This window comes from Sander lucioperca, chromosome 7 (assembly GCF_008315115.2).
Source record: "Sander lucioperca isolate FBNREF2018 chromosome 7, SLUC_FBN_1.2, whole genome shotgun sequence".
Lineage (NCBI taxonomy): Eukaryota > Metazoa > Chordata > Actinopteri > Perciformes > Percidae > Sander > Sander lucioperca.
This window is the reverse complement of record NC_050179.1, coordinates 29,877,950-29,891,860: the sequence shown is the minus strand read 5'-3', so window position 1 is coordinate 29,891,860 and position 13,911 is coordinate 29,877,950. Positions and strand designations below refer to the sequence as shown.

Here is a 13,911-nt window from a genome sequence, read left to right as displayed (position 1 = left end):
GTTGTCTCTGTGTGTTCTGAGTGACAGTGTGTGTGTTATCTCAGTGAGGAGTGTTCTGAGTGTTTCTCAGCACTGAGCCTGTTCTGAGACGTGTGTGAAGAGTTGTGTTGCTGTGAAGGAGTTTTTCAGCTGATGTGAACTGTTTAGTTCAGGTGATTGTTGGAAGTGCAGACTGTAGTTGGAGTTTTGCACGTGTGGCTTCAGTTGTGAAAAGTAGAAGTGTGAGCCGGCAGTGAGCTCCTCTGCTGTTCCTTCCAGAACATTCTAGAGATGCAGCTGTATGATGAGGACACCATGGCCCGGGATGACCTGATCTCCACTCTTCTGTTTGATGTCAGGAACCTTAGAGTCGGGAAGAAGGAGACCAAGGTCTTCAACATAAACCCTGAGGTAAAAGCAAATACCTCTTGGATTAGCAGCTGTACTTGTGTCCATGTTTGTGTCATGTTCTTGCTTATCTTAATGTGTTAATCAAATTATCATGGTTAAAGGTTATTCCAAGTCAGATCACTTTTACTTGAGTAAAAGTAATAATACAGCAGTGTAGAAAGAAAAAGCCCTGCATTCAAGTTGAAGTACAAAAGTATTAGCATCAAAATATACAAAAAATACTCAGTACACAGTGGCTTTCCTCATGGCTCCGGCTCTGTATAGAAGAGATAACTCTTCAAAATGTATCCCCACAATTTTGTCAGACATTCTCACAATGCTGTTTATTTGTCTAAGCAGCAGATAAAAGTTAAAAATTAGCCTGTATGCCTAAATCTGGCACATTTACATGAAATAAATATATGAATACAACTTTGAAATACAAACGCACACTTTCTCAAGTACTGCACAGTACAAATACAAACACCTCATTTTGTGTCCATGTGTATGTCATGTTCTTGCTTATCTATGTGTGTTAATCAAATGATCATGGTTGAAGGTTATTCCCTTTCAATTCAATTTTATTCATAGTATCAAATCATAACAGGAGTTATCTTAGGACACTTTACAGATAGAGTAGGTCTAGACCACACTCTATAATTTACAAAGACCCAACAATTTCAATAAGTCCCTGTTTCAGTGGTGGAAGAAGTAGTCAGATAAATTTTACTTAAGTAAAAGTAGTAATACCACAGTGTAAAAATACTCTGTTACAAGTTGAAGTCCTGCATTCAAGTATAACTACAAAAGTATTAGCATCAAAACATACGTAAAGTAGAAAAAGTACTCAGTATGCAGAATAGCCCATTTCTGAATAATGCATATTCTATTATTGAATTCTAATGGTGTATTAACTAATATGAGCATAACTTTAATGTTGCAGCTGGTATTTTTTTATATAAATACTGCTCTGAATTTAACCAAGGGATCAATGAAGTGTTATGTTTATCCATGATTAAACATCATCTTTCATTGGTGGATTATATTTCATATGACTTATCTGAATCTGGAAAGTAACTAAATCGAGTCAATAAATGTTGACTGATGAGTAAAAAGTACAACATTTGAAATTTGAAAATTGTAGTAAGGTAGAGTACATGAGTAAGTGTACCTTGTCCACTCTTTTATAGAAGGATGAAAAACTTCTCGTAGCGTTTGAGCTTCTTCAGAGGTAACTGTATATAGCTTTTTTTTTACTTTGGAAAATATTTACAGACATTTGCTACTCCTTAATTCTTCTAATTTAACCTCTGATCTGGTCCTAAATAAATACTGTGTCTTTTGTAGTGAGGACCCCCCCTGTGAATATCTCACTAATGGCATCCTTGTGGTAAGATTTCTGACACGGCATCAGCATGTACATCTGAATAAATACAATGTTACATCATTACTCCATCCTCCATGTCGGCTGAAAAGTTTGGAAGATCACCAACCTGGAATATGAGAAGCCATGTTGGCGGTCCGGCTGCCCCACGCACTACAGCATAAAGTTTGACGAAATAGTCATTATCACGGCCAATTATTTCACTGTTATATTGCAATTCCTCATAATATCATTAATATCATTATATATATATATATATACTGTATATATTATTCAACCCATGTTTTATTGAACACAAATATTTTACATGTGACAAAAGTGCTGATGTAGTTATACTTATATTCAAGTATGTTACTATTTATTAATTCAAATTGTACTATTATTTTTTTATTTTTTATAGTCTAGTTTGGTTTTATTTCATATCTTTATGTAGATACCTTCATTATTATTATCGTCTCTGCCACAATTATTACATTCCACCCTACTAAGGTTCACTAAACATGCCAGTCATCTAAACATCCAGACGTCCATACACACACTTACCCTATTTATGATTTGCACATCTGTACATTCAATCTTCAATCATACCAACATTTAACATAAGTGCTGTGTATATATATATATATATATATATATATATATATATATATATACTGTGTGTGTGTGTGTGTGTGTATTAGGGCTGTCAATCGATTAAAACATTTAATCTAATTAATTACATACTCTGTGATTAATTAATCAAAATGAATTGCATACATAATTAACGGTGCCTGAACCAATACTTTTTAAGAAAGTAAAAAAAGAAAAGAAAAAAAAAGGGTACTAAACAACAGTTGGTGACATTAAAGAACGGCTTGTTTATTGCTAAGGCCATATGGTCAAAATTAAATGATTTAATAATAATGTATAACAATAACAATAACTTATTTCACTAGTAAATTGCTGTTGAACGACAAAAACAACCACCAGATGGGAAAGATACATTTACAATAACTTAAAATGCACCACGAGGATGTAGTTTACCAGTTTCATTGAACACACCGTCTGTGTTGTTTCTCCGACGGCAGCTGCAGATTGTTACATCCTGGTGTTGAATCCTCTACAGTAAAACACAGTCACACTTTACACCGTTTAGAGTTAGCTGTCAGCATTTTAACCGTGTTTAATCCAGCTACTAGCTAGCGGTAGGCTAACGTTAGCTGCTGTTGAGTATAGTGTTCACTAGCTAGCGGTAGGCTAACGTTAGCTACTGTTGAGTATAGTGTTAACTAGCTAGCGGTAGGCTAACGTTAGTTGCTGTTGAGTATAGTGTTAACAAGCTAGCGGTAGGCTAACGTTAGCTGCTGTTGAGTATAGTGTTAAATAGGCTAACGTTAGTTGCTGTTGAGTATAGTGTTAACTAGCTAGCGGTAGGCTAACGTTAGCTGCTGTTGAGTATAGTGTTAACTAGCTAGCGGTAGGCTAATGTTAGCTGCTGTTGAGTATAGTGTTAACTAGCTAGCGGTAGGCTAACGTTAGCTGCTGTTGAGTATAGTGTTAACTGGCGTCACATGCAGCGGTGTTTGTGTTGCCTGTATCGTCTGTTTCAGAGCATCAGAGAGAAGAGCAGACATATCAGTGGCTCCAGATTTCGGTAGCCAGGGTTGGCAGGAAGAAGATTTTTACAGTAAATGTTCCAATCAATGATCCAGGCAGCACATTCTCATCTCCCTCCTTCATTTTACAGTCCAATGGTGGCTAGAACGGCTCCGGGTCCAACCTCAATATGGAATGGATTAATCTGCGTTATTTTTTTTAACGCGTTATTTTTTCTCAGATTAATTAATCGAAATTAACGTGTTATTTTGACAGTCCTAGTGTATATATATATATATATATATACAGTGCACAGCATAAATGAGTACACCCATGCTAAATTTGACTAAAAAGAGGAATAAAAAATCATCTTTTGCAAATTGAACTTAATGCCTTAATTTAAAAAAAAAAATGAGGAGAAATCCAACCTTTAAGGATACCAATTGTCTTTGTGAATGAATAATGTATCGTAAATAAATAAATGTTACGTCAGGATGCATAGTATCCAGAACACTATGCATCCTGATAAAGTTCCCTTGGCCTTTGGAATTAAAATAGCCCCACATCATCACATACCCTTCACCATACCTAGAGACTGGCATGGTTTTATTTCATTTAGCCTAATAGCTGGTTTGATTTGCATTGAGAGATGATTTTATGGAAAGTACCCCATGCCAATCTCTAGGTAATAAAGGCATTAAGATCAATTTCCAAAAGATGATTTTTCTATTCCTCTTTTTCGTCAAATTTAGCATGGGTGTTCTCATTTATGCTGAGCACATATATATATATATATATATATATATTATGTCTATGACTAAATCTACTACTCTAAATGTCACCTTTTTGTTAAACACTATCTTCACTAAACCTTCTGGATTAATAAAAACCCTGGTTTACCGTGATACTGCCTAAGGCTAACATCATGCAGCAAACACATGGGCCATGCAGAACACTGTTGTAAGACACAACTGTAGAAGATCAAAGCAGATTGTTATAAAATACTAAAAATATTATATACATACCCAGGCCATGCAAAGCTGGCCATCTGACAGCAGGCAAGACATGGGACTAGTTAGCAGCAGCTATCCAGTAATAACAACAATAATAGTAAGACAATTAGATTTTGATTAAAAATGTTTGCTGTCTGACTGTCTGGGTGTTCCACAGTAGAGAAGATCTTACAGGAAAGCATAATTGGCTGAAGTAATAGATTACACAGTTCCCTCCCAGAGCAGACAAAAGTGGATCTTTTGTTTGAATTGTTCTGCTTAATAAAAGTACTAAGAGAGAGGTGGAGGATTTGCATTTTGATATTAAACATCAAGCAAGTGTCAGTGCATTCCATTACATTTCCCCAACTAAGGATGTCATATTTGCCCAGAATGTTGCAGTCACACTTGGTGTTCATGTAGCAAGTGTGTAAACAGCCATCTTGTAAGTAAGGATACACTGAATCCAGATTTTTGGGGTTGGCCGAATAACGAATCCACTGGTTAAGATTCTGCCGAATCCGAAACCAAATACCAAATCCTACTCCCATCCTCAGTCCATTAACACAGTAAACACATTATTGAAGCAGTGGTGTAGTCTTATGTATTGTATTGGGTATACTGTACTGTATATGTATGGGCCTATATATATATGGGAATGGGGATATGCCCATATCATAGTGGTGTCCTCCCCCAGGGAAATTTTGAATCAAAGATTTAATTTCCTGTATTCGGATACACTTTTATGCACCAATTTACCAATGGACCAACAGATCCCGTGTCTCTGGACAGAGACCAGTGAAGGATATTAGAAGCACTTTCCCGGTGATGGCTGAGCGTTACTGCGCAGCCTCCAACTGAGCTTGAAGACGTAGATGTGACGTGAGCAACCTGTCTGAAAGTTGGAAGTCTTCTGGTAGCTGTGCCAAGAGAAATCTCAATCATTCCCAATCTAGCAGAGACGGAGAGCGTAGGTATATGTAAGGAGATAACATAGACACAGGCTAATTATTGATCACTAAAATGCTAGTTAACATTAGTAATTAAACTTAAATAGCTTAAGTATCTTCTTTTGATGACCCTAACCAAAGGAACTGATCTCTGTTTGTGTCTTCCAGGCTGCCCCATTCTCTGCACTGGATATTGATGTTAACAAGCTACGCAGCAATGACCGTATGTAGACTACTATTCTGTCCAATCCGATAAGTCCATAAATGACTTCAGGCTTTCACTTTCAATAATTTGAAAGATGGATTCAGACCACCTTCACAGATATGAAGGATTGTATTGCCAATAAACTATACTAAGAATGTAGAAAAAATAACGAATTGAAGGCCAACATTACATTTAAAGCGGCTTTAATCAGTATTATTATATTAACAATGGGTCAAATGACAATGTGTAATGTGAAAGACTAGTAGTAATGAACCCACACTGAATTAACACTTGACTTCAGTCGTACCGAGCGTTTCAGCATCCTAACCTATTGTTTTTTTTTTTACGACCAGTAACTCAAGCAGGCAGTTTTTTTTAGCCAAAGAGCTTGGAAAACTATCAAAGTTAGTGAAGAGCCAGAGAACACAGTGGAGAATGGAGCAACTAAAGAGACAGATATTTCCCTCAGGACTTGGACGCAAGTAAAAAGGAGGGCTTGTATCATGTGGACGTGCCAACAGTTTTTTTGTCATTACTTAGAACTTCTCATAGGGGAGACAGAAACTACACACTCTAGCTTTAACTTGCATTCACAGTGAGCGTTGCAGCCTAACTGTAGGTACACACCGCCGCCGACTTGAGCTGCAAAGAAGCTCTGGCCGCCCGGTCAAGGACGCTTGTCAAAAGGTACGGGGAAGCTGTTTCACGCTTTGGCCACTCTGACGTAGCAGCATTCTATGTTCATCATGGAAAAAGATCAAGCAGCCACTGCACGGCCAATACACTGACACTAGAAACCTTTTATAAATGACATATATAATGACAGAATGTGTATTGGTTGTTGGTCGCAGCGGTGTCTGTTAGCAGTTAGCTCGCTCGTTAGCCGCTGAACCGCAGCAGCATGCAGGCAGAGCGAGCAGCCGCCAGCTGTTGATCCGTGCAGGACTTCACCGTGAGCGGACTGCCGCTTCTTGCAGCTGAGAGAAGCAGCTTCCATTGACAATGAATGACTTCCTGTGTCTTTAGAAGCTCAAGTCGGCGGCGGTGTGTACGTACAGTGAGTGTGGCTGTTTAGTCTTTTTCATATTTGTAGATCCTCTAAATTTTTGTAAGCTCTACCCGCTGATGAAAGAAAACAGTCTGACCAAGGGACAGACAACAAATAACAGAAATCAAGAATCCTTGGAGAAGTCATATCAGGACACAACTATTACCTAGTCGTATTATGACTCATCAAGCAACAGCAAAATTGGTATTCATCAGTTTTTACAGATTAACATGAAATATTTCTCTTGCAAATTACATTTTTCACACCAGATACTAGGGACAAGGTGCTGAAACTGAGGGGTGCCTATCAGGAGAATCACACACTTAATGCAAAGGAAACCCCAAAACTGCGTTTCTACATCAACAGAGACTTGGAGACAGAACTAGGAGTGGCAGTGAGTTTTTTTATTTTTATTTGACGTGTTTGACAGAGAGATGCCACATATTTTATCAGTGGAAGCTGTTCTTAATAAACTACTTTGGGAAGGGAGGAGGGAATCAAGATCAAGAAAAGAGAAGCATGAAACCTTCACTCTTATGTTATTCTTTTTAATGAATGCATAGCTTTCTTCTACAATAACTGCCACAAGTTAACAGGCCTCATCAGAATCTTAAAGAATGCAAAACATGGAATGTTATTTTCTCTTTGTCTTTCAGCCCTCTGATGAAACCTTTGCTCCATTGGAAACGTCTATAAAACTCCAGCCACTACCAGAGAAACAAGCACGCAAAGTGTCCCTTGTTATTAATCAGGTAAGAACTTAGTTTGTGTGAAAAATGTTCAAAAAATGGCAAAGAAGAGCCTTCTTCTTTTCTTTATACTTTGTAATGGTGGCAGGGCCGTATCCTCCGGTGCTGAAAAATTAAGCCAACGCAGAAGTGCAAGGAAGTGGAAAATTTAGTGTTTAACACTCAGCCTTGTGTTATCAACATTTTCTCATGTTAAACGTTAAGCCAAAACAATAACTATGGTGCTAACAGTCTCATAAGAATTTGCAACTCGTTAAACACAATGCACAAATGAATGCAGTGAGTGATTTGTATCCGTAAACATGCATTCATTTGTGCATTGTGTTTTACGAGTTGCAAATTCTTATGAGACCATAACCGTACCACCATAATAACCAAATAAATGTTTCCATTTGCAATTACTAAAGACGCCATAGCTCCAGAGTTTTTTGATGGAAGAGTCAAAACCTGCAGTTCCTAGAATGGCCACATGAGGTTGTTTTTTATGTTTTATTTCCAGTTTAAATTACATTCAGGCTTAAAGTTCTGCATAATTAATGGTGTGCCGCTGTGAGTGACAGGTGGCTGTAGTCACAGGAGACTGTAGAAGTCATTCGGCCCTTTTTTGGATTACTTGGGAGGTCGGCAACATCAGGCACTGCCAAGATGGCAACAGTCGGAGCCACCGGGAGCCGACCACTTTGAGTTTGATTTGATTTGATGAGACTATGTCCAAGGGCAACTCCCGTGTGGCGAACTCCCGTGTGATGAGAAGATGATGCGAGGACTGTGTTTGATCCATTGTCCGGATTGTTCCCACATGCTGTCAATACGGTGGCCCTGAGAGACCACTGCACTGCAACTTGAGAAAGCACATGCAAATGGCCCAAAACACATTAAGACAACACATTAAGAAAGCACATGCAAATAGAACACACCACAACACATTAAGAAAACACATGCAAGTTGATCCAGCACCCAGCCTTCAAAGCTTTCTAAGTGTCTACGTGAGTTAACCGGTCCTATTTTTCATAGTGTGGCATTTTTCCTTCACAGGACACAGTGGATTTAGACATGGAAACATATGAAGGGTAAGGTGCTTTCCTACTTCCACTTTACAGTACAACCAAAAGTATGTGGACACCCAATTATTACACATCCATTGTGATCAAGGGCATAAATCCCAGGGAGGTCAGGGGGGTCAGGACCCTCCCCATCTAAGGGTTGTCCCCCCCTAGAAATATCATTAAAACAATGCTGTGTATTGTAAATAACATAATGATGTATACTTAAAATATCTGTGTAAGTAGTAAAACAAACAAATTCCAAAAAATGCTTTTTAAGTTTAGAAACATTTTGAGTCCCCCCTCCCTTGCCTCACAGTGGTTTGGTCCACTGCCTGCTGTACGTTAGGAATCGGATCGGCACTCGTCTCACTCACAGTCACATCGGTAGTGACAGGAATGTAGCTAGTAAGTAGGCGGTTCAAGGCTGTTTAATTCACATTAAACATCGGATGAAGTTGTTCTTTTCTCAAATAGAAATGATGCTGAGTAATTAATGAATTGGTCATGACAAAAAAGTTTGCTATGTTAGTGTAATATAATGTAACATTAGCTAGCTTGATTAATAGCTTGTTGGATAGAAATGCACCCACTACAACTAACGTTACCACGGCGATAAGCCTAACGTTGTGTGTGAACTGATTAGGGTTAATATTGGAGATCTACAGTTGTGTTTGAAGTGGCCGATCAGTGGATTTGCTGCAGTTAAATATATATCCTCTGTCCCAGACAAAACCTAATATTTATGCGGAGGACGCAAGATCATTTTATAATTAATATGACCGCGTGGTGAACCTATGAACCTAATTCATATTTGATGAGCTTTACTAGTGGCTCGCTAATTTAACAAGTGTACAAAAGTACTGTATTTCTTTTATATGGGGACACTTTTTCAAAATAAGTCATTATGTTTTAAGGTATTTTTGTGGCTTGTGTACACATGTCCTCTACGAGTATTATTGTGGCTGTATTATTTGTGTCGCCTTCAAAAATTGCTCTTCAGAAATTTTATGTTTATTGTCCCCCCCCTACTGTTAGATCAGATTTACACCCATGATTTGAGAGTGTTGATTCCAAAGCCATGGATATTCAGCCTTGACTGGGAATGCTTTCCATGAGATTATGGAACCTGGCTGCAGGGATTGGCTGCCATACAGCCACAAGAGCATTAGGGAGGTCCAGCACAGATGTTGGTCCAGTTCATCCCAAAGGTGTTGAATGGGGCTGAGGTCAGGTCTCTGTGTGGGCCAGTCAAGTTCTTCCACACCGAAATGGAAAACCATATATTTAAAAGCCCGGCATTGATATGTTGAAACAGTAAAGCCAAATGGTTCCAACAAAGTTTGAAGAAAACCTTTGTCTAAAATATCATTGTGTGATTAAGCATTACAATTTCCCTCATTGAAACTAAGGGGCCTCAAGGTGGAGGACATTTTATTATCTCCAAGGGGCAATTTGATTTGCAGCCAGCAGTATCACACACCAGACAAGCCTTGACCCGACCATGAAAACAGCCCCAGACCAAAAGTATATTAAAAATATATATAAAAAATGGATGCTTTGAGTGCTCAGGGGTGCAAAAACTCTTAACCAGAAGAGGTCAGTGAAAGACTGCTTTTCAGCTTTGTGTTATGTTGCACTTGCTTTTACCTTGGAAATCCACAGCAAGGAGGAACGTCTTGTAGTTCGTCTGGACCTTGACATCCCACCTCAGGAGAAAGAGTATCTGAAGAAGAGAAAAGTTGTAGTGGCACAGGCTTTGCAGAAGATGTTAGGCCTTGGCTCTCCACCTGAAACTAAAAAGGTAAAGTGCAATTACTTACATTGTTACTTTTGTACGTTTGCCCTTGCACACTCTTCCATCCCCCTACCCAATATCAATTTGCAAAATATTTTGCTAATAAATACAAAATATATATGAAAGTGGGCTAAGAATAAGGCCAGAAGTCAAGACCAACAGTTACAAGCACTATAATGACATGTAATACACATGTACAGACTCTTGACACGGTCCTTGTGTACTCAAAACAGTTTGTTTATATAATCACTTTCCTCAGACACCACACATACATTTCAAGATAAGAGAAAAAACGATAGTTACGTTATTGTAACTCCAGATTCTATGAGTATAGGCGTAGCCCTCTAAGCCACGCTATTGGGTTTATCCCTTCGCGCATGCGCAGTCGTGAAGATTTTCTTTCCCGCCCTAGCGTGCCGCTCAGGCTTCAACTACGTCCGCAAATACTGTATATAAACAGTAGCTCTGCTCCCAACATAAGCTTTTTCTTCAGCTAATGTAACTGGAGCAGGTGGCCCGGATCTTAGAGGGCCAGGCCTATACTCATAGAATCTGGAGTTACAATAACGTAACTATCGTTCTATTTCGTATAGGCTTCGCCCTCTAAGCCACGCTATTGGGTTAGGGCGAAGCTGATGTAGTCAATGCCAATTTTTTTTTCCCTCTGTCTCTCTCTCATGCACTGACAGGGGACTGTATCAGATAATCCGTTATCTAGGTAACGGGGCCTGCCATGGTAATAATTTGGTCTAGCCGAGAGGGCAGGCGTGCATGATTGGTGAGGGTAGTACATGATTGATAATTATGGGACGGCCGAGTCCCTCCCAGCCACCCAGAGTAGGGGGGGAGAGGACCCCAGACAGTGCACATGCAGTGGCACATATCATGATTGTAGGCGTGCATGGCAGTGAGAGAGGATGTGTGATAGCGACAAATATATATATACATATGTACATATATACATAGGCTACACATATATGTGGGACGCCGCTCTCCTCTCGGCACCCAGCCCACATACGACGGGGCATCATCTGTCGTTGAGTGAGGATAGAACCGAGTGAGTCAGAGAGGGCTCGGACATATCCCGCAAATAGACACGGATGAAAGGGCATGGGGATGCCCAAGAGGCCGCCGCGCAGATGTCGGCTACTGACATGCCTCTGAACAGAGCTGTTGATGCCGATAGTGCCCTTGTAAAATGTGCCCGGATGCCCTGGGGGGGCTCCGCCCCCTCCGTGTTATAGGCCTGGGTGATAGCTTCACACAGCCAGTGAGACAGACCCTGTTTTGACAGGGTCGCTCCTTGGGAGTGTTCCCTATAGTGTACAAACAGCTGTTGTGTCCGCCTTATGTCCGCCGTGCGTAAAACGTACTGTGATAACGCACGCACCGGGCACAATCGGTGGGAAACCTCCTCCACGTCGTTGTAATGAGGCGGGGGGAAAAAACCCTCGACCGAAAGGAATTTGTTAAAATTTTCAGTGTGAAAGAAGGGTTAGGCTGTAGGGTGGCTGCGCTCCCGTCCCCTCTAATGGAGAGACAGGACGGTGAAACTGACAGCGCACATAAGTCGCTCACTCGCTTGGCTGACGTCAGGGCAAGGAGAAGCGCCGTTTTTAGGGACAGCAACCTGAGAGAGGCTTGTGCCAAGGGCCCGAAAGGAGGCTTCCCCAGAGCTCGAAGCACCAGGGCCAGATCCCATTGGGGAGTGAGAGAGCGCACGGCGGGTTTTTGTCGTCTGACCCCTTTCAAAAAACGCTTTACTAGGGGGTGCGCAAAAACCGTTCTCTCTCCATAGCCTTCGTGGCAGGATGAAATGGCCGCTGCGTAGGCTTTGACTGTGGACAGAGCCAGGTCATTATCTACCAATGTTTGGAGATAAGTCAACACGAGAGGCAGGGGACACGATATAGGGTCTGTTTCCCTCTCCGTGCACCAGCGCTGGAAAGCGGCCCAACGCGCCACGTAACACGCTGTTGTGGAGGGGGCTCTTGTGCTCTGAATAGTGCGCACCACGGCAGGAGGCAAGCCTAACCTCTGCAAGCGTTCCCGCTCAGCAGCCAGCCCCACAGTCGCTGGGTTATCACTGGGGGGGGGGGTGAGATATCGCGCCGTCCAGCTGTGACAGGGCGTCCTCGCGCCACGGCAATTGCCAGGGGGGGACCCGTCAGCAGCTGGACCAGTGTCGGGAACCAGGATGCGCTCGTGCGCTCCGGCGCCACCAAGATGACCGACAGATTCTCCTCCTGGATGCGTTCCAGGAGACGAGAATCAGAGGGACCGGGGGAAAAGCGTATAGGAGGGTTCTGGGCCAGGGGTGGTGGGAGAAAGCGTCCACACCGAGGGGTGGATTGTCCTGTGCGCTCAAGGAAAACCACAGAGTGTGTTTTCTCGTGAGGTGAACAGATCCACCTCCGCTCCGCAGCTTCTGAACAATAGTGGGATTCAATTTCCACTCGTTGTGAGAGGGCCCTCCCCTCGACATTAGGTCTGCCCCCATTCTCCTCCCACCACCTGTGATTCGCACATTCCCCCCCAGCCAGTGAGGGACGCGTCCGTCTACACTGTCACGTATGACGTCACCTTGCCCAGGGGAACCCCAGCTGACAAGGTCTGGGGGTTCCCCCAATATGACAGGTCCGACTGTAGGGAAGGAGGAATGATCAGCATTCGCCACTTGTGACGTATGGGGTTGAGACGCTGACGGAGGAACCACCTCTGGATTTTTCTCATGTGGAGAAGCCCCAGGGGGACCACCATGTAGCCCGCGGACATCATGGCCAGAAGGCGCATGACGGACAGCGCTGACACCTTTGCGCGTGGCGTGGTGCGCAACAGGAGAGAGAGCAGCACGTCTTGCCTTGGTGTTGACAGCCTGGCTCTCATAACAATCGAGTTTAGCACTACGCCCAGATAAACTATCGATTGTGTGGGAACCAATGAGCTTTTCTGCCAGTTTATGGCGAAACCCAGTGTCTGCAGGTGCTGCAGAACTGCCACAGTGTGCAGCGCCGCTGTTTCCCGAGAGGGAGCCAGGATGAGCAAATCGTCCAGATAAAACAGGACTCTGATGCCTTTTTTCTGCAACGGCTGAAGTGCCGTCTCCATGCACTTGGAAAATGTGCGGGGGGGCCAGTGAGTAACCGAACGGTAGTCGGTTGTACTGAAAATGGGCCCCTTGGAAAAGAAGCGCAGGAATCTCCTGTGTCTGGGAATGATTTAGATGTGAAAGTATGCGTCTTTCAGATCCACAGATGTAAATCATTCTTGGTGGCGCACACATTCCAACACATGTCTGATGGTCAGCATGTGGAATGGGCGCTCCATGACAGTAGCTCCCCTAGCTCTGTCATGGCATCTGGCTCTGCCTGGGATGACATGGTTGTCTCCAATACGCCCGCGAAGCGAGGCGGGGGGGAGGCGAGCTGAAGTGTATATCAGCTTTGACATCCATGAGTCCATGTGTGTCAGCCTGATCCATGCTGCGCTGTGCTCTGAGAGCAGGCGTGCACATGTCTGTGTGTTTGTTTACGGGCATGGTCAGCAAGGAGCGCAGAGCCCATTCCGCCGCTGGGCGAGACGTGAGATTGTGACGCCCAGCCCATGGAGGGCTCTGACGAAAGGGCCGGTCACCGCTGTTGAGAGGTGGGAGCGGTCACTGGGTCATTGTCGTCCCGCTGGCATGGCCGGGGGGAGAGGGATGACTGAGCGGCACCGTTCATAGTGAATGAGCGTTCGCAATCGCTGTCTGCATAGTGAGAGAGCGGTAGAGCTCCGCGTGCAGCGGTGGGCTGGTGT

At 42.7% G+C, this 13,911-nt stretch overlaps 1 protein-coding gene across 1 annotated transcript in view; it reads left to right on the top strand.

Moving 5' to 3' along the window:
• Positions 1-13,911, top strand: part of LOC116050364 (cytosolic phospholipase A2 zeta-like) — a 70,697-nt gene that overhangs the window by 38,188 nt on the left and 18,598 nt on the right. Inside the window, exons 5-12 of the mRNA XM_036003584.1 lie at positions 259-390; positions 1,560-1,600; positions 1,717-1,759; positions 5,439-5,493; positions 6,793-6,917; positions 7,180-7,275; positions 8,308-8,342; positions 9,981-10,119. Coding sequence (XP_035859477.1) covers positions 259-390; positions 1,560-1,600; positions 1,717-1,759; positions 5,439-5,493; positions 6,793-6,917; positions 7,180-7,275; positions 8,308-8,342; positions 9,981-10,119 — 666 coding nt within the window. The remainder of the gene's footprint in view (positions 1-258; positions 391-1,559; positions 1,601-1,716; positions 1,760-5,438; positions 5,494-6,792; positions 6,918-7,179; positions 7,276-8,307; positions 8,343-9,980; positions 10,120-13,911) is intronic.